A 27,909-nucleotide genomic window follows, 5' to 3' on the forward strand; every position below is an offset into this window, starting at 1 on the left:
TTAATTACACTTTTCACAACCTTGCATGCCAGCGTGTATTTCGTAAAAAAAACTATAAAAGCTCAATATGTAACTTTATCTGCAAATATTAATATTTATGCACAGGAAACATACTTGTTTGGAAATGAAATGGTAAAAAAAAGCACGAGATAAAACGTGCATTCCAGTTTAAATACAGCTATATCACATGTTTGTTTCTCTGTTCCTTATTTTAGATGTCGAAACAGTTCATTTCCTAAAATTAGAGCACAATACGCATTTTGCAGGTACGGCACGTCTAGACAGCACTACTCCAGCACGACCCAGAAAAGGTTTCGTAAGAACTACTTCGTGTTCTGATGCAATCGCGGGCGGATGGACACAGCCTCATAGCAGAGGGCGGTCGCTGTTCGCCTTGTTGCCTGGAGACGGGGGGAGGGAGGCGAACGAAGCAGCCGGGGGTCGGAAACTCCGCTCCTGCGTTGGCCATATTGGATCGAGCGGGGGCGTGCAGCACAACGGGATCAGAACTCCTGAGCGGAGCCGCAATGGCGTCGGATGCGTCACCCGTGGAGCGCTGTGACACCCTGGGCTAGAGCGCAGCGGAGCCGGCGAGCCGTGCGGCGCCTGCGTGCGTCGTGTACGTGACGCTGCTGCGGCGGATTCCGGAGCCCGAGCTCGGATCGGCAGCGGGAGAGAACCAGCCGCTCCTCCTCCTGCTCTTTCTCCCGATTTACTACGTTGAGTAACGGCAGGTAAGATACACATTTATTTCCCCTCTGTCTACTACAGCGACCCGCTCTGACGTCCTCCGATCGCCTCTTTTCCTCTGCTGTGTCCGCGATAAAACGTAAAAGCGGGAATTCGTGACGCATGTTTTTAAAAAAACGTCTCGGGTCCCGGCTGGGTCAGGCAGCCAGCCGCTCCTCCTCCTCCTCCTCCTCCTCTTGTCGCTTCACAACAACTAATTTTACTGAAAGGCCCCACTTGAATGGATGGGCTCCGCTTACATCGTGTGCCTGTGCTGTCGCCGGGTCTTGCGGCGACGAGTGTGCGGTGATGGCTGGCCTCGGGTGTCTCAACTTTGAGTGCGGTGAAATGTGCCAACAATGGCGTGAAGTGGGAATGCTGTTTTATAATCCCAGCACCGCAGCCAAGGGTCACCTGCCTCCAGCCTCCAACTGCGCCAGGCTGACGGTGACAGCGACTAGATCGGCCACTCCAATTCAAATAAATACATAAATACATCTACTTGCAGGGTTAGATTGGACTTAACTTAGGTGTATGCAATGCACGGACAACTGAATCGTGGCTGTGCCTTGACAAACATGGTTGTGTGCGCAGCAGAGACGTGACAGTGACATTTGAAATGCGAATTGCACCCGGAAATCCAGCCTGGTGGTTCGCCCGGTTTCTCTCACAAGACGCCGGCTGCAGGTCGGGCAGAGCCGCTCACAATGAAGGGGGGCAGCTGCAATATGAATCTAAAAAGTAGGGTCGGTGTTAGATCTGGGCGAGCCTGGTAACTTTTCTCTGGGTCGGACTTGATGCTGTGGCTGAGGTGAAGGTATGGAAATACGCGAGGCGAGAGGGTCGTGTTTTGTCATTGGCTCAGGTTGGAGAGAGAGGTTTAACCGGCAAGCGAGCACAGTATTGCGTATTGGATATGCAGATCGATAGCTGATGGGCCAACAAACCAAGGGCACACACAAGTGTCCCTAACACATTGAACTGGGAATGGTAATAGATATGTCGGTGGCCATTCTTCGGGGCCCGTAACAAGTGCACGACAGCTGGGGTTCAGCTGGGATCTGTACGTGCTTTTGTTTATGTGCGGAGAAATAATATGGACGTGTATTTATCGCGACTTGAGTCATTCAGCTGGTTTCGGTGTTTGCCACTGTTGTTGAAAAGCTCTTTATCTTGCCCTTTTGAGGCCTTTTAAGGGGAAGCGACGGTACGCCTGTGTCTCTGACTGACACGCCGTGTGTCCAACCGAAACAGCGCCCGCTCCTCTGCTGCGCACCTCGGGTGGACGGGGCGGTAGGTGGGACTGTTCTGCTTCAGATGTGTTTGACAGCGGCTGTGCTGTCACCGACATGTGTGCCGTGTGCTGGACTGTCCTTAGAGTAAACTGTCTCACTGTGTATGTGATTACTTTTGACATTTTGCTAATTCTTTTACAATCACACATATGAGTAAGCAAGATGTTTTTGTTTCAGAATTGCATATCTAAACAAAGTTTTGTACACGTTTTTAAGTTATTTTAATGAATGTGCAAGCATCAGTATTTCATCTGTATTACCAAAAAAGTTGCTTACATGTTCAAGCTTTATTTCCTAAATAAAATAACTTACTATTATTGATAAACCCTGGCACAATCAGATCTACATAGTTTTACTACCCAATGCATTTTTTCCCTAAAATATATATAATTTTTTTTTATTTCAGCAAACAAATCAGTATCTTGATTATTGTTATCATAGTAATAAGATTGCTGGAATGAGTTTCATCATTATTGCTGAACTTGATTTTAAGTATGTTTATATGTAATTAACAACTTAAAGTGGGAAAACATCAATAAATAGTCAATAAAGTGTGTATATATAGATGTTATATCTGGGATAATCAAATTTTATATTGTATTATTTTATTTTATTCATGACTATTCATGCAAAAAGCTTAATACGCCTTTATACTTTGATTTCAGAATGAGAAGCAGTGTTTACATGTTGCTATGGTAATGTAGGGATAGTTAGTGAACATGGCAGACTGGGCAGAAAAACGGAGCAAAAGGCCGAGGAGAAGAGTGTCAGGGCTGGTGTCAGGAAATGGTTCACAGCAGTACTCGAGTGTTGTGTGCAATTTTTACAAAACGGTCTACAAAAGATGCTTATGTGCAATGCAGTATCTGTAAATGAAGATGAATATTGTCACAGCACCCAGTCTCTCATCCAGAATATAAAAAGCTGTTAATATTGTAACAGGAAAATGTGCCGGCCTTTGCGTAGCCACGTTGATATGCTGCTGTTTTTGCATAGTAACCTGGAACAGAGTTTTGACTGAATTCCGAAATGTAGGTAATGCTGTGGGCCATTTTTGAGATAAATGCAAATCAGATGGAAAAAAATAGGGGTGTCAATCCTGACTTTCGTGTAAGCGTGTCTATATGTACATGAAGGCATCTTATGGGCATAGCAAATATACACGTGACAGAGTACAAGTGCATTGTGTCAAATTTGTATACCTTTATTGTTGTTAATGTCTAGTTTGTTGTATTAAAACTATCCATCTATTAAAGTATTGCTACTACTATACAATACCCACAGTCCTCTTTTTCAGCTTTGTAATTTCTTTTGTTATTTGTAATACATTTTAAACTGGCTCTTGGAATTATACTCTCATGATCCTGTTCTGCCACCTTTATGTCTGTGGTTTCATAACATATTTGCCAAAGTTACAGTTTGTTGATATGAGTTGTTTTCACGAAAAAAGTTCCATCATAATATTTTATTTTCCCTTCTTTGATGGTTTAGTGTTTTTGTAATACTAAATATACTATATAATATACAGTGAGGGAAAAAAGTATTCGATCCCCTGCTGATTTTGTACGTTTGCCCACTGACAAAGAAATGATCAGTCTATAATTTTAATGGTAGGTGTATTTTAACAGTGAGAGACAGAATAACAACAAAAAAATCCAGAAAAACGCATTTCAAAAAAGTTGCATGTTAATGAGGGAAATAAGTATTTGACCCCTTCGACTTAGTACTTTGTGGCAAAACCCTTGTTGGCAATCACAGAGGTCAGACGTTTCTTGTAGTTGACCACCAGGTTTGCACACATCTCAGGAGGGATTTAGTCCCACTCCTCTTTGCAGATCCTCTCCAAGTCATTAAGGTTTTGAGGCTGACGTTTGGCAACTCGAACCTTCAGCTCCCTCCACAGATTTTCTATGGGATTAAGGTCTGGAGACTGGCTAGGCCACTCCAGGACCTTAATGTGCTTCTTCTTGAGCCACTCCTTTGTTGCCTTGGCTGTGTGTTTTGGGTCATTGTCGTGCTGGAATACCCATCCATGACCCATTTTCAATGCCCTGGCTGAGGGAAGGAGGTTCTCACCCAAGATTTGACGGTACATGGCCCCGTCCATCGTCCCTTTGATGTGGTGCAGTTGTCCTGTCCCCTTAGCAGAAAAACACCCCCAAAGCATAATGTTTCCACCTTCATGTTTGACGGTGGGGATGGTGTCCTTGGGGTCATTCCTCCTCCTCCAAACATGGCGAGTTTAGTTGATGCCAAAGAGCTCGATTTTGGTCTCATCTGACCACAACACTTTCACCCAGTTCTCCTCTGAATCATTCAGATGTTCATTGGCAAACTTCAGACGGGCCTGTACATGTGCTTTCTTGAGCAGGGGGACCTTGCGGGTGCTGCAGGATTTCAGTCCTTCACGGCGTAGTGTGTTACCAATTGTTTTCTTGGTGACTATGATCCCAGCTGCCTTGAGATCATTAACAAGATCCTCCCGTGTAGTTCTGGGCTGATTCCTCACCGTTCTCATGATCATTGAAACACCACGAGGTGAGATCTTGCATGGAGCCCCAGACCGAGGGAGACTGACAGTTATTTTGTGTTTCTTTAATTTGCGAATAATCGCACCAACTGTTGTCACCTTCTCACCAAGCTGCTTGGCGATGGTCTTGTAGCCCATTCCAGCCTTGTGTAGGTCTACAATCTTGTCCCTGACATCCTTGGACAGCTCTTTGGTCTTGGCCATGGTGGAGAGTTTGGAATCTGATTGATTGATTGCTTCTGTGGACAGGTGTCTTTTATACAGGTAACGAGCTGAGATTAGGAGCACTCCCTTTAAGAGAGTGCTCCTAATCTCAGCTCGTTACCTGTATAAAAGACACCTGGGAGCCAGAAATCTTGCTGATTGATAGGGGATCAAATACTTATTTCTCTCATTAACATGGAAATCAATGTATAACTTCTTTGAAATGTGTTTTTCTGGATTTTTTTGTTGTTATTCTGTCTCTCACTGTTAAAATACACCTACCATTAAAATTATAGACTGATCATTTCTTTATCAGTGGGCAAACGTACAAAATCAGCAGGGGATCAAATACTTTTTTCCCTCACTGTATATATAAGCAAAAGTCCACTTTTAAATTCATATACATTTCTATAGAAGTTGTGTGACAAGATTTATTTTACACAACTACCTTGCGTTTTGTCGGGTTTATATATTTTAACTTATTCTAGATGTATAGATTTTGAGCCTACATCTTGTAAAGCAATAGATGCATCAAACTGTAAGATGTGAACTGGGAATATTATTCCATTCTTTAAAAAAAATTGAACAATGAGAACTAGTTCTCTGATTAATATAAATAATTGAAATGTAAACTGATATGTTTTTTTTATCAGTTAATACTTGCTATTTGAATAGTGGACATGAACACAGAGAGACAACCAAATGAATACTCTATAGTTAATATTACAGAATATCATCTAGTTAAGGTGCCATTATTAAATGACAAGAAAAAGAAACGGGTCAATGAATAAAAAAAAATCAAATTTGAAATCGATTGAAAAAATCATCCAGCAGATAACTATATATCAATATATGGTACCTGTGCAGACCTTTTAATATCTCTATCTTTATCTATATCACTCATCTGTTTTTAGCCAGTTTTATGCACTCAAGTGGAATATCTTCCCATGATGACTGGGAATTTGAAGTTTAACTGTTGCAAACATTATTTGGAATGATAATTGGGGAAAAAAAAAAAAAAATCTGTTGTAGTGAATCATAATGAATGCCACATTGGGCGAATCTGCGGCAATTGCAATGCCTATATTTGCACAGAAGCCGGAACAAGAGGATTAGTAAAAATCTCAATAATTTGTTTAGTGTATTTGCAACAAACAAAAACATCACATGGCCTCTGACATTTTCGGAAATTATTCTCAAATAGCCGGGTAACTCGTATGCATTTCTATGGGTCATTCTCAGGCCCAGACGGAATCTGCGGAAGTATAGTCTTTAATTCTGTGGAACTTTTTCTGTAAATTCTGTAGAAAATACGCTTTAATTAATTTTATATTTTATAAAATAAATACTTGAATTATTATTTTAACTTTATTACACCTCAGTGACATAACCAATATGTACATCCATTAGATTGAAGTCTTAAATTACAATACAAGCCAACTACATGTGTTTAAACAATGACTATTTTACCAGCTATAAGGTAACACTCAAATATTTACATTTTGTTTTTGAGAATAAGAAACAGAGCTATTTGATCTAAACAGATATACACAAAAACTCAGCCTATATCCCCTTTACAGCAGGGATGCTAAATCCAATCAATTATGGTAGTTTTGTTCCTATCATGGTAATCTTATTTTTATCATTATAGGCTATTTTAGGTTTGTAAAAAGATTTAGTATTTTTAATACCTGACGGGAAGCTTTTTTGGGCTCCAATGTTTTGCTAATATGATCGGGCATTAGGCTAACATTTTAAGTTTTTAATGACCCGGATCAAAGTGTTTTAGAATTATAGTAGTCCATACTCCCAATTGGTGGAATTCTGCAGATCTGTGTAAATATGCGCTACAAGAACGCGACCAATGGCTTCCTCACAGATAAGTTCTGTATGGAAATACTTTGACAAAGTAAATGAAAACACTGTTAATTGTATAATATGTGCATTGCAATTAAACTACCACTAATCTACAGCTGCTGTGTTAACCCACCTATAAGCTGCATACACAGCCAGCTATTGCTATTTATGTTTTATTCGCTGGAACTCGAGCACACAGGTATGTTTCCGAATGTAAACCGGCAGTGTGTATATTGAGGGTTTGTAAAAGGGGGAAGTAAACTGTTAAGTAGATTGTATAAATTAGCTAGATTTTCTATTAGCGCTGCTATGACTAGAAAACATTGTCACAAGGACCCTAATGTTGGGGTATTTTTGTTGCAGCTCACATTGCTAAACTATTAGGCAATTTAATGAAAATTTAATTAATACAATTTGAAAAATAAAAACATATTGGTCGGTCAGTTACAGCTGTTATTGCAAAATATTCCTTCAGAAACAAATAATCATAACCTTTATAGCTAATTTGAAATTGTGACAATAAAAACAATAATACGAGGTCTGCTTTTATTGCTGATGTTATTATTTCCACATGTCTTCTAATAGGAAGGTATGTTTAAATAGGCTAATATTTATTTAACAAAGTTGTTGTGTTAGATACATATTTATCAATTACAAAGAATTAATTTATGGGGAAATGATCTGTGAGAGAGACGTGCGTTTTTAGCTGCGTAGTTGATTCTGCTGAAAAGAATCATGTGCACTTTGTTTACATTGCGTCTTTGCTGGCGTTTGCGCAACTGCAGAACATAGGCATAGTATTGACCAATGGAAAGGATGCTACAATGTACATGTCATCAGCCTAGAGATCTTGTTACATTTTCCACAGGCTTGAGTGGATTCCGCGCTTTTTCGTTAAAAATCCGCGTCTGCAGATTCCGTCTGGCCATGGTCATTCTACACTTTGATTCTATTACAGCGACTATATTCATAATTTATATTAAATCAAAGATGTCTGGACAAATTTAGTACCATAATTAGGGCTTCACTGACACAGTTCAGGGTTTCCGGCAGAAATTAACATAGGCAAGGCGGTCTGAAATCGAATCGAGAGTAGGGGCTGGAGCATTTGCTCTTGATTTTTTCCATTCACGCATTTGTTTGGGCAGGTGGCACCGGGCGGCCTAGTCTGAATAGCGCTGCAGTTGAAGAGTAGCACATTCTATACGACTGCTGATCTGAAATAGTGATTTTATAGTTTCTATTGTGTTTAATTCTGCTAGATAAGCCACAAGGGAGTGCAGGGTGCATAACCTTTCCATGAAAAGTAGACTTTATGCTGTATTTTAGTTTCTTCCACAAATGTTTTTAAATAAACCATTTTTAATTAAGCAATTTTTTTTCTTCTTCTCCCATCAGGTAATGCAGGGGAGTGATCCAAAGCTCAACATGAATCTCTTCTGATGGTGTAGCAAACACTATCAGTGTTTTGCCATAACTGGTATCTTTTCATCAGTAAGCTATGCCCGAAGAGTGAAGCTCATCCTTGCTAACAGCAATAAGATAACCTACATGAGGGTCCATGTAGCTCCCCTTATGTTCGTCCTGCTGGAGTAAATTGAATCCAGAGAGGCCCCCCTTAAGTCATCTACCAGAAAATGCTGCATTATTTCACAATGCCGAACACCTAAATTAATGCGTCCAGCCAGTGCCGATTTGGACGGTCCTGCTCCTGAAAGCTTCTCAAGTCCCTTTCCAGGCCCACTACCTGCATCTGAAGCAAGAATGTCTCTTCTCCATGCATTGGGCCCGGTGCAGACCTGGCTGGGACAGGAGCTGGAAAAGTGTGGCATTGATGCAATGATCTACACTCGCTATGTCCTAAGTCTTCTTCTGCATGATAGTTATGACTACGACTTACAGGATCAGGTATGGTATTGTCTCTAAATCATGATATTAAGCAGCTTAATTAAATTGATTATTAAAAATTATTTTAGGAATACAAGCTTATTGATGTATTTATTTTGTATAGGTATATATATTCTGTTATAATTGTTATAATTTTGTGGTAGTTTTACTGTAAAGAAAGGTAAACTTTTTTGATGATCATGGTAAAGGTTATCCACCTAGTTTAATCAATATGATTTAATCTAGCAATAATAGAAATGGTATGATATGGTATATGTTTTAAGAAGAATTAAATAGTAGCCTAATGTGCATATACATTTTCAGGAAAATGACATCTTCTTGGGTTGGGAGAAAGGAACTGGTAAGAAGTGGGGGAAGAGCAAGAAGAAAGGGACAGACCTGAGTCTTGAGGAAATGAAGAAACAGGCTGCTGTGCAATGTCTGCGTTCTGCATCTGATGAAGTAAGTGCCACGCCAGATAATGTTGCATCCTATTTAGGGGTGTAATAGTATGAGATTTTCACGGAATGATAACCGTCACAGTATTATGGTGTATTGCTAATATTATTAGCAATTACATTTTTATTGTAATTTGATAAACACAAACATATTTAAGTTATAACCAATTCTTGAACTTTATTTTGGATATTTTCAACTTTATTTATCTTGAAATTTAGGACATCTCTTAATCAGATGAGAGGCAACTTAAAAATAATGTAAAAACTAGGGATGTGACTGATGTTTTAAAACATTAAATCTGTCGGATGCGGATGTAGCGTATTTAGTTGTAGGTTGATAGGCATTTTGAATTGCTGTAAAATCAGTTTGCTACAGTTTTTATTAAAAAAAACAAAATGAACTATTTAATACATTTTATTTAAATGCTGGAAATAGAGCTGAAATAACATCAAATTAATAATTGCATTAGTCTTCAGAAATTTTGAATTAGCTGTTCAGATGCATTATGGGTTCTTAAGTTCTTAACATGTATCCAATACTACTTTTACTAGTCACTTTATTACTTACATGTAGTTTAGGCTAGTAGTTGTATATTACATTTCAAAAACACAAGCAGCTCTGCTTTGTTAGGCAGTAGCTGCTGCGATGAGCATCATAGGGGGAGTTGACATGCAGGGGGTTTAACTTGTGAATTGCTGATGCGTGGGCACGTTTGTCATCAGTTATGTGATCGAGAAAAAACGCCCAGAGAAGGACAGGGTCAAACCCAAATACTTGAGTAAATGATGTAAAAATCAAAACTGCAAAATGCAAGAACCGCACGAGAGCTATACATAGAGCTCATTTGTGAGTGAGGTTATAACACACAAGTGAACTCCGCCATAGATGACACTAACACAAATGCATTCACTTTGTAGGGCAGTACAGAAAGATGCACTTCAGCTTATCTTGCAAGGACAGGTAGTCGATACTGGTTCATTTTCCACCACAACAACAGGCTTTTGAATTATAGTTTCACCAAAATATGTAGTCACCTCCAGTGGTGTAGTTGTAGAATAAAAAGGAGCGGGTGCTGCACGCACTGTTTTTATATTAATTGTTACGTTAATAATCGGGCTTTATTACTTATTCTCATCATATTATTTCTTACAAATACACTGGAAATGCTTTAAATATTTTATATATATATTTAATAAAACGATTGTTCGGGTGCCAGGCGGGCAATACCCGCCACAAAGCAACACAACCACCACCAGGACACCCCTATACACCACGTTGCCTATCAGACAATAATAATGCAGTTGCACCCTGTGCCAACATAGCCCCACATCAGACCAACACAACATGTACCACAATATCATAGTTAATCATTATCAATATAATGTGAATTCAATAACAGGCCAAGGAGTTAATACAATACACGCAAGTCCAGTATACACTTATTCATCAAGTGTCCATTGAAGAGTCCATCCGTGTCCCAGAAAAGTAATAAGTCGATAATCCATGCAACACAAACCATCCAGAGCAACAGAACAGTATCACGAATAGTTATCAACTGCACAAAAAAGTGCTAATGGAATCATATAGTTTCCAAATGAAAAGCAATATATTCCCCAAATCCCCTATCCAAATATAAAACGACAAACCGATCAAAAGAAGAAATACAATCAAAAAAACTATAATTCCATTAGCACTTAACGGAAGTGTACACCTCTGTTTTAATGGTATGTCATGACATTAAATGGACATCATAAGCAATCAGACCTGCAATGTTACACATATGTATTTTCACAATCACTATAGACATCCAAACAAAGATAACCCAGGTTAATTTCACAGATAAACCACTTAATCCATGCTAAAACAAATACAGAGAGTTTAAGCCATCCTGGTGCTACGACGATCTTCATTCACCACGTCCCTTCACACAACAGTATCACAAAATAGCATCGTCTCAAATGTGTACTGAAAAGCCGCCACAATGGCAGGAGCAGGAGAAGTGTCGTATATAACCAGTGTAGAGTCGGGTCCGTCTTCTACGTCTTCTAAATGATCTCTGTCTCAAAACTGCGACAACAAAGAACACGTCTACAACCAGGTCTTCTCCTCCCTCTTGGCACCGTAGAGAACCGCCCCCCCTTTTCTCTACCACATGTAGGCTTATATAGACTTCCTGAAACCGAATTCGGGTAATTGTCTTAAAGGCACACAAACCCACAAAGATTGTAAATACATATGTAAGCAATTGACTCATCACAACTTTTATTAATAATTTTAAATATTTAGAATTGAGAAGCATGGGGTTGAAAGAGTGGAGCCGTTCCAGTACACCCCTGTGTCAGAGGCGGAGTTCCGCCTTAACAGATTTTAATGTGCTAGAGTGGCGCTCTGGTCTGGTGCGCTCCGACAGCATTACAGCCCTAACTGTAACAATCACATCATCCCTTCTCTCTATAAAATAACATCTGGTCCGTTCTGAGTGAATGAGCGGACTGACTTCATTCATGTGCGTGTTGCAATTGTAGACAAAAATATTTTGCTACAAATTTGAATTAGTTTGGTTTAGTATTCGACGGAGTTCGGATTTGCTAAACATCTGAAGTTCGACATCACCGAATGCAGATTCGAACTTCGTCACAGCACTAATTAATGCAATATCCTCAATGAGAAAATGGCAACGGTATGACAACCGTCTGTTTTTACAACCGAGGTGCATCGTGAAACCATTACATCCCTAATCCTATTTTAACACCTGTCTTTTATTTAAAGATTGAACATTTGAGATGAATATTACAGAACTTTGTATGGATCCTTCCAGTTGGCTATGCTGCCTGGCTGGTAAAATGGTGCCATGCAGTTGCCAAAATTGTGGCCACCTTTGCATAACCAAAGGGAACAGTTTTACTGATGGCTAGCTAAATACTTTAAACCATGTGTTTTTTGTAAACTTGACTTGACATTGGTTGTCAGTAATTTTTTAGTTGTACCCCTGTACTGTAATAGTGTATAATAGATAGGGCTGTGCCAGTGATATCGATATACCGTTGAAGAAATTTGGGGCTGGTTGTATGTTGTTCCGAAACACATTTAGAAGAAGGAAGACTCCAATTTCCAATTATGTTTTATTGTTCAGTCAAACAGAACTACACAAATACAAAATAAAAGTAATAACAAATACATATAAACAGAATCAAATATTTACATTTTAAAAGACTGATGTGCAAATGACTGCATTCCAAATAGTGTTTTAAAAGTGTTATAACGTAATACCTAGTTAGTATTTAAAAGAACAATATATTAATGACTCGGTTGCAATTTATTTATTTATTTATTAAGTGTTACAAACATCTGATTTCAGTTATGTTGTGTTTGGAGGTTCCTGCCAAAAATTCAACATAGTGTCTTTGTCCGGGTTAACAATGATCACATCGTAGCTGGAATGTTTTACTATTCGTTTTAATAACAATTCTTAAATGGTAATACTATTATTACTATTAGTCTGATCACATTATGAAAGTGTTGGAGCACAACAAATCATAACAATACTGTCTGAATACTAGAAGAAAACTAAAATAGCCTACCATGATAAAAATAATGTGTATCAAATGTATTTTCCTGTTTAATGGGCTATGAGTAGTCACACTGTAGCCTGATTTATACTTCTGCATCTGCGTCTCTGCGTACATGCGTGGGCGTCATACGCAGACGGTCACATAGGTGTCTGCCAGCATACTTGCATGTAACATTGACATGTGGATTAAGGGGCAGTGTTACATTTACACATCGTAATGTAAAGAAAACAAAACCCGTTTTCTATGGTGCACCTAGGGATGTATGGATGTAAATCAACACATACTGTTAATGGCATGTTACAGAAACGGCACACATATTAATTAAAATATAAATATTTGAATTAAATACATATACAGCATTTAATCTATAAACTCCTCAAACTTAAGCTATAAATACTTACTACTCCAACCGTCGACCAGTAGTTTATGCAGGCTATACTGACTATGATATAGCCCACATCTGGTCTTTGCAATACAATTAGTAATTATGAAAGATTTATAATCATGTTGATTGGTGAAACACGCAATATTCTACACATCATATATTCATTATTGTCATTATGTGTTGTATTAGATTTGCCTGTTTTGTCTGCCCTGATTGGCTCAGCAAGTTTCTAACTTTCCTTTGGAATTCAGTCTTGATCACATTGCAAACCCAGGTCTCTGGATCAATGCCTTGATCAGTCATGAATGCTTATTATTTTGGATCCGGTGTAGGGCTGGCGACAGGTTGACTGGTGCACAAAATGTATTTTCCCTTACATAATTTTGTGGATAAACTGTATTAACCATTAAATTAAAAGGTAAATCTGCAGCACATAAAACGACAACATAAAACATACCTTCTTGGTGTTATTGCACACTACTGATGTCCCAAATCAGAATACACCATGCACTCTCCACACCAGGAAAGGTGAGGCACATGTTCCACCTGTTGCCTATATTTTTAATGGCGTATCCCCAGCGCAGCATTGTTGAAGCTCCTTAAACTGTGTACTCACTTGTACATGTGGGAGGAATTGTGGTGAGGGTGACTTGTATAGATACAGATATATGGAGCTTAATGAGAGTTTTACCCTGTGTTAAGTTTTTTTTTAATTTTAAATCAACCCAATCAGGCAAAGAACTATGGCGAGAACCCTGTATTGCATTTATAGATTTTAAATGCATGATATTTCAGAATTAAATTTCAAATTTATTTTGGAATATAGTATTTATAAATATTGTAATATTTTGATAACTATTAAAAGTACATTTAAAACATGATAAACAATGAATACCTTATAAACCTTTTGAGTGCTTAGAACTGGCCTAGAAAGTAAAAAGGACATTTTTCAGACCCCTGTTCAACTCCACCTTCCAGAGTGTCCACCCCACCCACCAGAGTAGCCAGTGGCAGCTGTGTATTAGCACACAAGGTGGCAGTGGAGTCCTCACCCATCTCTCTCTTGACGGTCATTAACTCACCCTTCCCAACAGGCAAAAGTTCTGTCTGCAGTTGGCTTCTACATACTTTCTTTGTTTTTAAATAAGTGCTTGTTTTAGTTTGCTTTTGTTTATTCTTGAAGAGGTTTATATTAACCTCCTCTGACTGATGCCTTGCTTGTTTTTACTTACTCTACTTTACTTACCCAAGGGATGCTTCTATTTCTCCCTGGCCTTTGACATAACCATTAGCGTTATAAGGTTAGCCTGAAAACTGAAAATGATAATTTAATCAAGAAATAAAAATTATTTTTGCACCCACCCATCCTATTGGTTAATTCCTAATTTTATTACTAAACCATAATGTTAAAAAATATCTGTGGATCAAATGAATGATTATGGTAATTAAGTATCAATATTAATTTCTGATACATACAATTTTAAACTTCACATACAAGACTGATGGGGTATGTATAATTCTGAATGTAAAATTCAAGGAAACACAATACTTTAAGTGTGGAAGGGTATTCTCAATTTTAAATATATTCAAATGTAATGAACATTAACTGTATGTGATGCAATAATGATGTGACATGTACTCATAATGGCAATGATGATGCATTTTTAGAAAGAAAAACTGTTCACATTCAGCTGATGGCAATATTATAAGTTACATGTTCTTATTAATGTACTCAGTATAATGCTTATACTTATATATCTTCTGTGGAAGGGACAGGACTAAAAGATTATCGACCAATCATTGCAGTCTGAATGTAATGATAGGATGTCCTTTCTGTCTGTCAATCTATATTTGCATACCGCCGCGCAACTTGTTTGCAGAGACAATCATGTCATCAGCACGGGTTCCTTGACGCTGTGCAGAGCGAGCGTGAGAATGGAAGGCGAACCACCGCTACCTTATGTTCTTCCTGAAGCACCAGTAAAAAGAACCATGAAAAGAAAGACAGTGTTAGAAACTTCTACGACGAAAAAAAGTCATGATCAAGAGCGTGTTAAAAGCAGAATTAACATTGGCATTGTTTTTCCATGCTGGAGGCATCTGTGGTTGCTATTTTAATTTTGGACAGGTAATTACATGATTTGATTTGTTTTTGATATATTTTGTTAATGTAATGAGGTATTTAGCTCATGTAGTGGCACTTAGACTCTGCTCTATGTGTTCATGTGTGATAGAGTAGGCGTGGCTTTGGCAACACCTTTGAAGCGAGGGCGGGCTGCTAACTGCTAGCCTCTCTTGAATTACACATCCTAGCTTTAATCTTTTTGCAAATTTATGAAGTGACTGTTTTAAAATGGAGACCAGTTAATGACCGTTGTAGTTCTTTGAAATGTATAGTAGAGAGGTCACCGTGTATCAGTTATTTCAAATGAGGTTAATTTTGCATGAAGAATGTAGGATACCTTTTAATGTACACATTTAAAGTGTTGAGCTGGTCAAATGTACCTTATAAAGACCCCAAATAAAAAAATAACTTATAATTACTCAGTATTTTTCTTCCAAATTGTCATATACTATATACCTACTGGCATTTGAATACTGAAGAATTTAAATTGTGAGCTAAAGCTGCATGGTGTCTTTGGAGTGGTAGTGAGAAGTGGAATAACTAGTCTCCTGAGGTTTGGCACACTGCTCTGTGGTCTATTTTTTACCAGTACACGCTGCACAGGATTGCTGCACTGAGCGGTATGTGGCTTGTCAGCTGACTCAAGTATTAGCACAATGATGCAAGAGGAAATGCATTGCTATGACAAAACTTTTCCTTTCTTTGGGTGGCATGGTAAGAAATTAACTTGATGTAGAAATACTGTGTGTTGGCAATATTTGTGCTGTTTTAAAATAATTGTTTCAGCTAACTGATATGCTTAAGTGGTCGATAAGTTTAGCCGAGTAGGAGGTTCAACAATTTTGTTTGTAAACAGAAAGGATACAAACATTTCAGTTAACATTCTTAAAAAAACATTTCAGATAGTCATCAGGTAGAGTTGATATGTTGTATTAAATAGGTCAACAAAACAAAATTCATATTTTCATGCTATTAGAAAGTACGTTAGGAGGCCAGTGGTTATTGCTTAGTCATTTTTGTGTACTGCGCTTCTGTCTTGGATCTAAAATTAACACAGCAACTGTGGGCAACTGATTTCTACAGTTGATTGGAAGTTCGTATTGTAGACTTGTTTACTGTATGAATTAACTTCTTTGTATAGTTATTTTGTTATGGTCAAATCACTTCATCTAAATATTTATATTTTTCATAGTTTTTTCTATAGTAACCTTTCCTGTAATTACACTGAAACTATAGCTGTTTCAGATGTTTCCTGCATACAAAATACAATAATATATTTAATGTTTAGGTATATTTAATGTTGTATAAGTATATTTAATGTTGAGGTTTGCATTTTTCAATTTTTATTTTTTATTTTTTTAACTTCTTGCTTTTCCTGTGACTCACGTTGTTTATTTCATACCATGGTATCTTACCCCATCAATAAAATGATATTTGAATGATAGGTATTGAAATTTTAAGTATCTGAAAGTGGTGCTCTTGCTTAGTTCTACAAAATATCATTAGCGGCTTATGTTTTCTGTGATGTTATTAAATCACATGCAACAACAGTAAATCATGCATAACATTTGTATAAAATATACCAAGATCAAAGCAACAGGAAAATTCACTAAATTGTATTTTATGGTGTTGTTTTGTGTTGTCAAGTAGTTAAATGGTCTTTTATGTCTAAACAAAGGTTTCAGAACTTTAGACATTTTGATTCAAGTGAATAATGTTTTTGTATTTCATAACATTTTAAACTTTTTATTTGTACCTCTCTCTGGCAGAGCTCTGGAATTGAAAGCCTGGTTGAGGAGCTATGCTCCAAACTCAAGGATCTTCAGAATAAACAGAAAGGTTTATATTTTTATTATTTTTATTTTATACGAAGTACCCAGTGAAAGAGCTTAAATGTATAAACAGAGCCGTTAGCATGTATTAAATTACCATTGAAGAACATGATTTAAAATAATTCAGTGAAATGCCATTGATTTTGATGATTTTCACCAGAAAATTAATTCTGTGTATTGCAGGCAAGATGCAAATAAGACAAATATTGTAGAAATTAACTCTATATTAACTTGAATATAGAACACAAAAAAAACTAAAACTAAACTATTTTTAAATCCTTTTATTCTCTTTCGTGGTTCCATGCATATGTGCAAACTCAAAAGGATAAAAATAGTGATACACAATTTCCTGCTTGCTTTTGTGAAAGGAATAATATAACATCAATTGATTTATTTTTACAAATATTTCCCCCCCCTCCTTTTATAGAAGAAAAGCAAACTAACAAGAAATCTGACGGATATCAGTCTCCTGAACTTCTTGAATCCCCATCATCTAAAGATCAGGTGGAAATGTAAGACCACACGAAAATCTTTTAATTTCATTATATTTTCTAAGAATTCATGTATTTTTTCCCCTTGTAAAAAACATTTTCTGCTGTATTAAGTGTAAATTACTTTTTAATGAGCATGCTGCTTCAGAAGGTCAAAGTCAAAGCAAATGTTGTATGCATTAAAGATTATTAGTTTAATAACTTAATAGGACTACATAAAGGATTCCTTCCATTCACAAATTAACACATAATGCAAATACATTTATATCAAAAGATCTAATTTCTAATTTATATGAGATAAACGAAAAGATCCTAGGTATAGCATTTTATAAGTAATTTGTGTCTTAGACTGGGATTAATTCAAAACTTTGACCCACCTTCTAATTGCAATTTATAACTCAATACTTGATGGTGGGTTTTTTATGTGTAGCAGAAAGCTTCACAAAATCAAGTCAGTTAAGCCATCTGATATGATAAGTTGAGCAGCGTAGTTTTTCTATGTTTGCTTAATCTTCTACATTTTGTTCTTGGTCACAGGTACTATGAAGCCTTTCCACCGCTGTCAGAAAAACCTGTTTGTCTTCAAGAAATTATGACAGTGTGGAATAAGGCCAAAGCTTGCACATATTCAAGTTCTTCATCTTCTGCCGCTCCTCAAACAAGCACTGATACCTCCTCCCCAAAGGATTGTAACAGTGAGGGTGAAGCTGGAAAAGAGAAAATAATTGAAGCTTGTTGTGCAACAAATGAACGACCCCAGCAGAGACGAAGTAAAAAGGAAAAGGAGAACCGATATTACAACAGCATGGTGGAAGAAAGAGCTATTCAGAGTAAGAAACCAACCAGACACAGGTCAGAAGGAAAGCTGCGCCCTCGCTCTTGGTCATCTGGCTCCAGTGAAGCAGGTTCTAGTTCCAGTGGGAACCAATGTGAGATTAAGACACCAATAAAATCAATCAAAATAAGGCACAAGTCGAGAGAAACTAGCAGAAATAAAAGGGGGCGAAATGGGCAGGTTAAATTAGCATTAAAGGCTATTGATAAAGAAGACAGAAGAAACACAGGTGGAAGCAGCAGTAGCAGTGGCCGCACTAAACATCATTTCTGCAAAAGGGGGAAGAGACCATTAAAAGAAATCAGAAAAGATTCCAGCTGTGGTGAAATTAAAGAATTAGGTTTTGAGGCAAGAAATAAAAAGGAATACAAGGAAGAACCCTTATGGTATACCGAACCTATCACTGAATATTTTGTCCCTGTGAGCAGAAAGAGCAAACTGGAGACTAAGTACCGTAACCGGCTGGATTCACACGATGGATTTTCTGCATCACCTGATGTTGAGAAGTTGTCGGAGAGGATGCAGGGAATTTGTATTGCTAACACGAATTTCCAGAGAGCATACCTCGCTGCAGGTACTTTTGTTGATGGTCATTTTGTGGAAATGCCTGCGGATATTGATGAGGTTTCTCACCTCAATGGGACCTCAAGCTGCCCTAAACGAGGGGATAGTAGAGATTTAGATGATGAGCATCTGTCTGAATTTACTCACTTCTATGAAGTTGACATATATCAATCCATATTGGATCCTAGTGCCTCAGACTCTGTACAAGAAAGTAGAATATTAAGTATGATTCGACAAAAAAGCAAAGAGCAAAAAGACTTTGAGGCAGATTGTTGCGTAGTGTTAGATGGCCTTGAGCTGCAAGGGGAAAGTGCAATAAGGGCAGATTCACATGGATCGTTTGGAGCTGATGGATTTTTCTTGCAAGATATTGAGAACATAGCTCAAGTTTGGGAATGTTATTCATCTTCTAGTTCTGAAGATATAGATGGTGAAAGTTTTGCAGCGGATTCTCCTGTTAGACTTTCCCCCATATTGGACGATACAGTATTCAGTGCAAGCAGGTTTTCTGGAAATCAGGAAGAGTTTCTTTCAGAAGCCAATGAACCACCTGGTTTAAACTCTTCTTGTTTTTCACTCTTTGAAGTGCAATACGATAGCTCCACTCTACCTTTTCCCTGTGACTCACTCACCATTGGTCATGACAACACAGATTCAAGTAGCTGTATAGACCCATTAGGAAATAAACAGTCTCGTTTGTTAATATGGACCAAAAATAGTGCCTTTGATGAAACTGAACACTGTTCTAATCTTTCAACACGAACCTGTAGTCCATGGTCACATTCAGAAGAAACACGTTCAGATAATGAGCAAATTAATGTTCAGTCAGAGGAGTCAGCACAATTTATTACAGAAGAGATTAATTGTATAATCCCAAGTATCCCCTCTAGATATCTAGAAGATGAACTTTTAGACTTCTTACAAGAAGATGCATGTCAGCATGGTGAAGGAAACACAGGCACAATATCCAATCAGACTTTAAAAAAAAAATCGAAATTAGAGTCAGTTTGTGGAATACCGCTGGAAAAAGATGAAAGCAAACCTTATGATGATGCTGGCATTTTCAACGATGATATAAACCAACCAAGTGACAACTACAGCTCAGGGATAATAAAGGACATTTGGACAACTATTGGAGGTGGAGATTCAGTAACACTAGAAGGAGAAAGGACTGAGGAAGGACTGTTCTCAGAAGAGACAAATAATTACCATTGCTGTTGTTTAGACATAGATGCAAAAGCAGGGACCCTCCAGGTTCCTCAAACAAAAGCAGTCCAGCGTTCCGAGTATCACTTGTGGGAGGGTCAAAAGGAGTGCTTGGAAGAACAGGCACTCATAAAAAATGAGCTTTCAAAAGTAGATGGTGGGGATTATACAACGCCATCAAAACCTTGGGATGTGAATCCTGATAAGGATAACACATTCATTCTTGGAGGAGTGTATGGAGAGCTTAAAACCTTTAACAGTGATGGAGACTGGGCAGTAGTGCCACCAAATCATACTCGAGGTAGCTTGCTACAGTGTGCAGCTTCAGACGTTGTAACAATAGCTGGTACTGATGTATTTATGAACACGGGAAATTGTTTTGCTCCTGGTCATAAACCTCTGTGGAGGCCTTTGGTTTCATTTGGGCAGTGTGACCAGGCAGTGAAAGGAGGGGATGGATTGAATAAGGGATTTTCTTTCATCTTCCATGAAGATTTACTAGGAACCTGCAGCAGCTTTCATAGTGATGAACCTGGGCTTGATTACTCATTCTCATCCTTTGACTTGAACAATCCGTTCTCTCAAGTGCTTCACGTTGAGTGCTCTTTTGAGCCAGAAGATATAGCCTCATTCAGCCCAGGCTTCAAGCCCAAATCAATACTGTGCTCTAATTCAGAAAGTGAAACTTTCCACCCTCGGATATATGGCATCAATAGAACACAGTACAGGGCTATCCGTATTTCTCCTAGAACTCATTTTCGACCAATTTCTGCCTCAGAACTATCTCCTGGAGGAGGAAGTGAGTCAGATTTGGAATCTGAAAAAGATGATTTGAGTCTTCCTGTTCTCTCTCAGACAGATGTGTTTGATGATCCTCAGGCAGATCTCAAACCTCTGGAGGAAGATGCTGAGTGTGAAGGTCCTTATTATGGAAAATGGGAACTTGAGTCTGGCAAATTTTTACCGAGGTTAAAGAAGTCTGGTATGGAAAAGAGTGCCCAGACTTCTTTAGATTCACAGGAAGGTCCTAGTGCCCTTTTGCCAATAGCTGAGCAAGAAATATGCTTAGACTGTGAAACAGATGCATCAGCTGTGAGCAGAAGCATGGAGGACTCTACAGAAAATGTTGAAATGGATGAACCTACTAAAGAAAAGGAAGAGATTTGCAAATGTTTGCTGGATAGTCAGATTTCCAACTATGGGGAAACTTGTGAAGATTTGCAAAAGGTAAGAATTTGACTGAACTGACAAGGTACTTCAGACTTAATACAGTTTTTTGAAATTCAGGTTTTAATATAAGGTAGATGTACAGTTAGGTCCATACATATTTGGACATTGACATAATGGTCATCATTTTGGCTTTGTACGCCACCACAATGCATTTGAAAGGAAACGATCAAGATGTTCTAGAAGTGTAGAATTTCATCTTTAAGTTGAGAGTAGTTGCATCCAAATTGGGTGAACGGTGTAGGCATTACACCCATTTTTAAATGTGGTCCCCTCAATTTTAGGGGCTCAATAGTATTTGGACAAACTAACATAATCATTAATTAAATTGTGAGTTTCAATACTTGGTTATAAAGTCTGGAACCCATAGACACTTCACCAGATCCTGGTGATGATCTGCCAGGCCTGCACTGCAGCTGTCTTTAGTTCCTGCTTGTTCTTGGGGCATTTTGTCTTCAGTTTTGCCTTCAGCAAGTGAAATGCTGCTCAGTTGGATTCAGGTCAGGTGATTGACTTGGCCATTGCAGAACATTCCACTTCTTCGCCTTAAAAAAGTATTGGGTTGCTTTCGCAGTATGCAAATTAAATATGAAAGTCTACACTTAAAGAACATCTTGATAGTTTCCTTTCAAATCTATTGTGGTGGCATACAGAGCCAAATATTTATTGACCTAACTGTATATATGGATAGTTATTTATTCTCTTTGAAAACATTTTCTTAAGCAGTCAGGTTATATAGAGAACCCCAGTTTGTTATATATGTATTCACCACAACTTGAGTAAAGGATGTGGTAATTTAAAGTTATCTTAAATCATTTATGTCAACAATTACCTTTCATTCATAAATATCTCCTTGTGAACTTTGAATTGATTCTTTTTTCAGTTATTCACAAACCATTGTAATATATATTTTTATTGTAAAACCTGCAATATTACAACATGTAATAAACATGTACATACATATAAATATAAAAAGTTTTTTTCCTTTTTGCCCAGGCAGATTTGTACAACTTGTAATATTAAACAGCCATAAACAAATATTGTACTATACTATTAAAACAAAATATAAATATAGAAAAATAAATACAATTATGAAATAATTTTAATCTGAAACTTTGCTCTTTATTTAATTTACATCTTCCTGTAGGTGCCTATTAATTAGATATCATCTTAATTACTGTATATTAAGTACACCACCTATTAATCTATCACCATTTTCCCATTGTATTTTCTCTAGTGAAACTTAAGTCGTCACCTCTCTTGTTTTTGAACAGTTTCCTTTGCTAAATGTAAGTGTGCAGGGAAATCCTGAACACCAGCAGGAGGAGCGCTGGTGGCAGAAACACCTCTGTTCACCATTTGTTTCAGGGTCACAGTGTTCAGGTGAGTTAATTCTTAAAACACAATTATCCAAATATTTACCAGGTTTTGGTTTGTGTATTATAGTGGGAACTGCAATGCAGATACCACTGTTAAGCCCTATTGTCTAACTTAGATGGACTTTTGATGAATTCACCAATAACTGAATCCTGAAGGAGGCATCTTTACTATGCATGCCATAGTAAACCAGTATAAGCTTATCTTGTTAAGGTGTTAAAATCATAATACTGTGGTCAGTTCTGGAATATGGATAGGTTACTGAAACACCAGTGTTTTTGTTAGGCTATGTCAATATGTATTAATGGGAATTAATATAGTCTAGTCAAACTGTAAATAACCTCAATACTTATCCTTCATTAGCTTCTACTAGGAGCTAGGATACAGTCGTGGGTCTCTTATTGTGTTATAAAACCGTTAGAAATGGGTGTAATTTCTGCAATTTCATAGGTAATGTGTGTGTATTGGTATTGTTTTGGACATTTCAACCCCCAGATGTGCAAGTGGCTTACCATGTAAAAGGCTAATGGCTGGTTTCACAAGCCTTGATTAGCACTAGTCTAGTACTGCTCTACCTAAAATAACATTAAGTATTCCATGACTAGTGCCATTTTAGGTTGTAAAAGCAGCCCTAAAAGTGTTCGATAGCCAGGAGGTTGCAGATTCAAATGGAAGCTATGTTAATACCTTTGTAAGATGAGGCTTATGCTGTGCTTTGTCATTCAGACAGTCACTGCACTTGCTTACAATGCCATAGAAAACACTTTTTCACAACCATTTAGGTCAAATACAATATACAGTGTTTAAACTGTAGTTTTTCTTATTCCAACTTATTCTAAATTATGTGCAGAGAAGTACCTGGTGTAATTTAGTACAAGCTACACAGAGCAGGTTAATTAAGTTACCCAAACCTAGCTATAGTCACTTGAAAATAGGTGTTTCTATATTTAACAGTCAAGTTGTTAAATGCTGGCTTACAGTGGAACCAGAATAGTGAATTATATTTACATCGAATGTGTTAGCAGTGGATTATATATTTTTTATGCGTTTTCATTGAGGCAAAATATTAATTTTGTTTTGTTTGTGTTTTGCCACTCACTGTGACCATGTCTTAAAGCACTGTTTATGCTTGCCTTAGGGATTGGCACAAACCCCTGTGTGTAATCTGCGCTGTCTGTGTATCAACATGTTATCTTGCATTCTTTAAAAAAAATAATAATAATGGTAGCTTTACAAAATGTAATATTTGTCAGAGCCAGCAACATTAACTGTGGGATATGGATGTAGGCAGAGCTGAGTGTAAGGTTAACAGGCTGAGCTCAGTCAGGGCCAGTTTGGGGTGGAGTTAAAATAAATTACATTTGCAAATGTATTTAAATCAAAGTTTGTTTGACGTGCATACATGGCTATGATCTTTTGTCTTTACAAAAACAAAAGGGAAAACACCAGAATCTTCTTTTTTATCTTTTAGATTGTTGTACTAAAATCAAGGAAATAGTTGGAGTGAAGAGTTGCGTTGATTTGAAAGAAACTTCTTACAATGGAGACCCACATGTACAGCTCAATACAGTAAGTCAGTTTTTTGAGAATATTAGTACAACATGGACAATTGTAATGTTATACAGAAATAGTCAAAATGCTAAATATATGTAAATACCCATTCATTTTTTAAGCCTTGATAGGATACATGTTTTCAGAATTACTACATTTGAGTCTGTTTCCCAAGATACCATTCTTTACATTTTTTTTTTTATTAAAATATAAAGCATTCTCAAATGTTTCAATTTTTGTGCAGATCTAATTTAAAGCTTGATTTATGCTTTTGGTTGTAGGTTGTAGTAAATATTATAAACATTTTTAAAAGCTTGTGCTACATAAACATTTCCAGGCCCTATGATTAAAAAGTTACAATTAATACTCCTACTTCATCTACTGATTGCAGTTAACTGCAGACACAATGCAAAAGTACTTGCTGATCACAAGATTAGAAAATCAGAGCAATGTCTGATACAAAATCTATTCTGAATCCCAAATCACATTACCAGGAACATACTAATATATATATATATATATATATATATATATATTTATTAGTGATTGGCACATATATATGTGAGAGACCAAATATTATGCTGTCTTTTTGCTTTCATGTCTGTATTGCAGAGAAAAAGGGAGGCCACAAAAGTTAACGATTGTTCCAACAAAGAGGTCTTCTGCTGCAGACAAATATCAATGTGTGTTTGTCAGATGTAGCAGCAATTTGTAGGCTGTGGTCCAAACAGTATTCAGGCCGTCAAGTGCCATCAATGCACTACTGACCATAGTCCGTAAATGAGTGAGCTTGGCTTCGAACCAGCAATCTCTAGGTTTCAGTGAGTGGACCACTCAAAATAGTGACTTTGATGCATCGGTTCCTGAAGTCTGAAACACTTCAAACATGGAGTTTTCAGTGTCATGTATTTTTCTCTAATCTTATGGTGTTAACAATGTTATTTGATGCGTTTTCTAGGCAGCGGCAACTTGTGACTCCAATTGTTTGGGAGAGAGAAACTCTGGAGCTCGAGCAACTGGTTTCCGAAGGCAGCTCTTCTCCAGTGACAGTTCTAGTTCTGATGAAACTGCTTCAGAAAATGGAAGCGATTGGGCTGATCCTTGTGAAGATCTTCTCTCTCGAACACATCTTTAACCCTGCTGATTTGAGATGCTAACGTGAAACTAGTATAATCAAAAAATGAAAAAAATAAAGGAAAAAAAATAAAAAAAAATAAAGTCTTCAAAAGATGCTAAGTTTGAAGACTAATTTTAGCTTAATTTTAGTTCATTTCTTCCGACATGTATCTTCATCTTTAAAAACAATTCACAGTTAGGTGTTAGGGACAATCTTACTTTTTCCTCCTTGGTTTTCCCAGTCTTTTTGCTTTTGAACTAGATTAGTTGTGGTGTCTGAATGGTTGTGCATGTGCCTGTCTTACTAGTATCACTGCTTCTTTTACAGCATAACTGCTACTTTCCATTACCTAACTGTGATAGTACTGTTATAACCATCTTAAAAGCACTGCATTGTCTTTTACATCTGCTATTCAGAAAATTTAGAATTTGGCACAGTCTTGTTTTTTTTTGTGTAAGAACTTGAAGTTAATTCTTTGATTAGTGCCTTTCTGAATACAGGAGAAAAGCATGGATGCAAAACCTTATTTTGAAAAAAACCGACTCTATCATAAAACTTTGTTAGGATTGTAAGGGTTGTGCTTAGTCTAAAATATATTTTGACTGATGATAGAATCCTTTTTTTTTTCCTTCATTTTAATTAGTAGTGTGGTTTGTGAAAAAAAAAACATTTAAAAGAAAGAAAAAAAGAAATGTAACTGTGAAAGCCCAGAATTGTTTTGGGGGGAGGGGGGTTCATACATATGTACAAAATTAATGACTAACTGATTTGGTCAATTGTAATATGGCCCTTTATTCATGAAACAATTGGTTATGTTTGTGAAGACACTTAAGTTGACCACATTAAATGAAAAGGTTATTTATATCCTCTTTAGGAGAGAAGTTGGTGCTATTAATATCTAAAGAATTCTGTGGCAGTTACAGTTAGATATTGTGGCTGTGATTTTGTAGGTCCTGTAGTTTTGTTTGTCGTTATGGCAGAGTGTAAGGATCAGTTGTCTCAATTTAAAAAAACAAAAAAGAAACAAAAAATAATAATAGTTTGACTGCTGTAGTGGTTGTTGCTTCATGTGGCTTGCTTTTCTTTATTTTTTTTAACTAGTAAGTCAACAGATAGACTTGAAATAAAAGCTTTTGAGGCTGTCTGATTTTTTTTTTTTTTTCTTTCAACAAATTCAAACCACAAAATGCAGAAACAGTAATTTTGACTTTTTTTATTTTATGCAAATGAATAACCCCGGAATACATTTCACAGAAAGTTTTGTACACTATAAATGCATACGTCCCAACCGAAAGAGTACGCAGTAAGTTTTGGATCTAAAGGCAATAACCATTTTAAATATACAATGCAGACAAGACCAAACTGAGAGGAACTTACTTTGAAATATGTTCTTGTTTGTAAAATTATATGTAGCTAAAACATTTGAGACATCACCAAGGTACCAGTTATTAAAGAAAAAACGCTTTTTGTTTCTCTCTTGGGTCTACTTTTTACTTTAAATTATGGTGATGTGATCTTGTTTAAATCTTTTAATATTTGTATTGTGTATGTTTGTGTGTGTGTGCGTATATTTACATGTTACAGTGGCTGGTTGAGGCCATGTGTAAACAAAAAAAACTTGTGATCACAAGAATTTATCTTGGGATTTCCATATTACCAGTCATTACCTTAGAATCACAAGGTAACACCCTGGTAATATGGTGAGCCTGTGATAAATTATCCTGTGACACATCTTGTGATTTATATATACACACACACACGCACTCGCATACGTAAAAGTAACACTTAAAAATCTGTCTATATATTTTTATTTTGTGTTGTCATTTCCTTTTTTGTTTCCCTTCCTATTTAGAAGTAGCATTTTTTTGATTCATCTCTGAGCTTCCTGAAGGGTTGATGTACCAGCACTTTAATTTTATAGTCACCTTTGGAATTGGCAGGGCCTTTTACCACAATAGGGGCATTGTTTAAATGCCCAAGAGGAGGCTTCAAGTCGAATGCAATATACCAGTGCATGCAACACTGAAAATTCAAAAGGATGTATTGCAAATAGTGTTCCACTCAGTTTATTTTGCATGAAGCGTATTTTTTCAGAGTGAGAAAAGGCTAAAGGGTAGTGGGTTGCTGTTTCAAATAGAAGCTGCATGCTGCTCTAACACTCCAGCACCGTTTGAGTAAGAAAATTCGAAAGTGGATAGAGCAGTGATAGAACTGTTTTATTTTATTTTTCTAGTGTGTGCGTGTGTGTGCGTGCGTGTGCGTGTGTGTGTGAAAGAGAGAGAGAGACCAAGTCACAAAACACTTAAATGGGATAGTTGGAGGAATGTGCATTGCATTTTATATGGTTAGGTTATGTACATGGGAGAAATGTTTCCAACAAAGCATTAGAAACAATATACAGAGGTTAACAGATTGATGGCACTGTGGTCTGAAGAACATAGCATATCCATAGCACTGAAATCTTGGTTCCCCAATTCCTTTTCTCTCCTACATTTTTCACCTACCCTACCTCCTATCCCACCACCTCTCCCATCCCTCCGTTTCAAATTGTTGTATTGTTTCATGTACACCTGAGTAAATTATTTTGTTTCATTGTGGAGTTTCTTAACATCTAATAAAGAAATAAATCCATTTCCCTTTGTTTATTTTTTCCCTGATCATACTTT

General features: G+C 37.1%; 1 protein-coding gene across 3 annotated transcripts; it reads left to right on the forward strand.

The window, feature by feature from the left end:
* Positions 1-446: 446 nt before the first annotated feature.
* On the forward strand, positions 447-27,874 carry kiaa0232 (KIAA0232 ortholog). Of its 3 annotated transcripts, none has more exons than XM_066720065.1 (9): positions 447-734; positions 8,014-8,523; positions 8,827-8,964; positions 16,813-16,882; positions 17,303-17,387; positions 17,904-21,198; positions 22,473-22,581; positions 24,047-24,144; positions 25,085-27,874. In XM_066720065.1, exons 2-9 carry the CDS (start codon positions 8,290-8,292, stop codon positions 25,259-25,261), a joined length of 4,206 nt encoding a protein of 1,401 aa, XP_066576162.1. In that variant the 5' UTR covers positions 447-734; positions 8,014-8,289; the 3' UTR covers positions 25,262-27,874. The 3 variants fall into 3 exon arrangements, with proteins under 3 accessions (XP_066576162.1, XP_066576163.1, XP_066576164.1); XM_066720066.1 differs by lacking the exon at positions 447-734 and adding an exon at positions 967-1,546; XM_066720067.1 differs by lacking the exons at positions 447-734; positions 8,014-8,523; positions 8,827-8,964 and adding an exon at positions 15,527-15,757.
* Positions 27,875-27,909: the final 35 nt, after the last annotated feature.

Source organism: Amia ocellicauda, chromosome 13 (assembly GCF_036373705.1).
Source record: "Amia ocellicauda isolate fAmiCal2 chromosome 13, fAmiCal2.hap1, whole genome shotgun sequence".
NCBI classification, from domain to species: Eukaryota; Metazoa; Chordata; class Actinopteri; order Amiiformes; family Amiidae; genus Amia; species Amia ocellicauda.

Bases quoted from the DNA above. Each gene is read 5' to 3' on its own strand.
- kiaa0232 (XM_066720065.1), top strand. From the start codon at position 8,290: ATGCGTCCAGCCAGTGCCGATTTGGACGGTCCTGCTCCTGAAAGCTTC. The intron at 8,524-8,826 runs GTATGGTATTGT...ATACATTTTCAG, and splicing joins ACTACGACTTACAGGATCAG to GAAAATGACATCTTCTTGGG. The intron at 24,145-25,084 runs GTAAGTCAGTTT...TGCGTTTTCTAG, and splicing joins CACATGTACAGCTCAATACA to GCAGCGGCAACTTGTGACTC.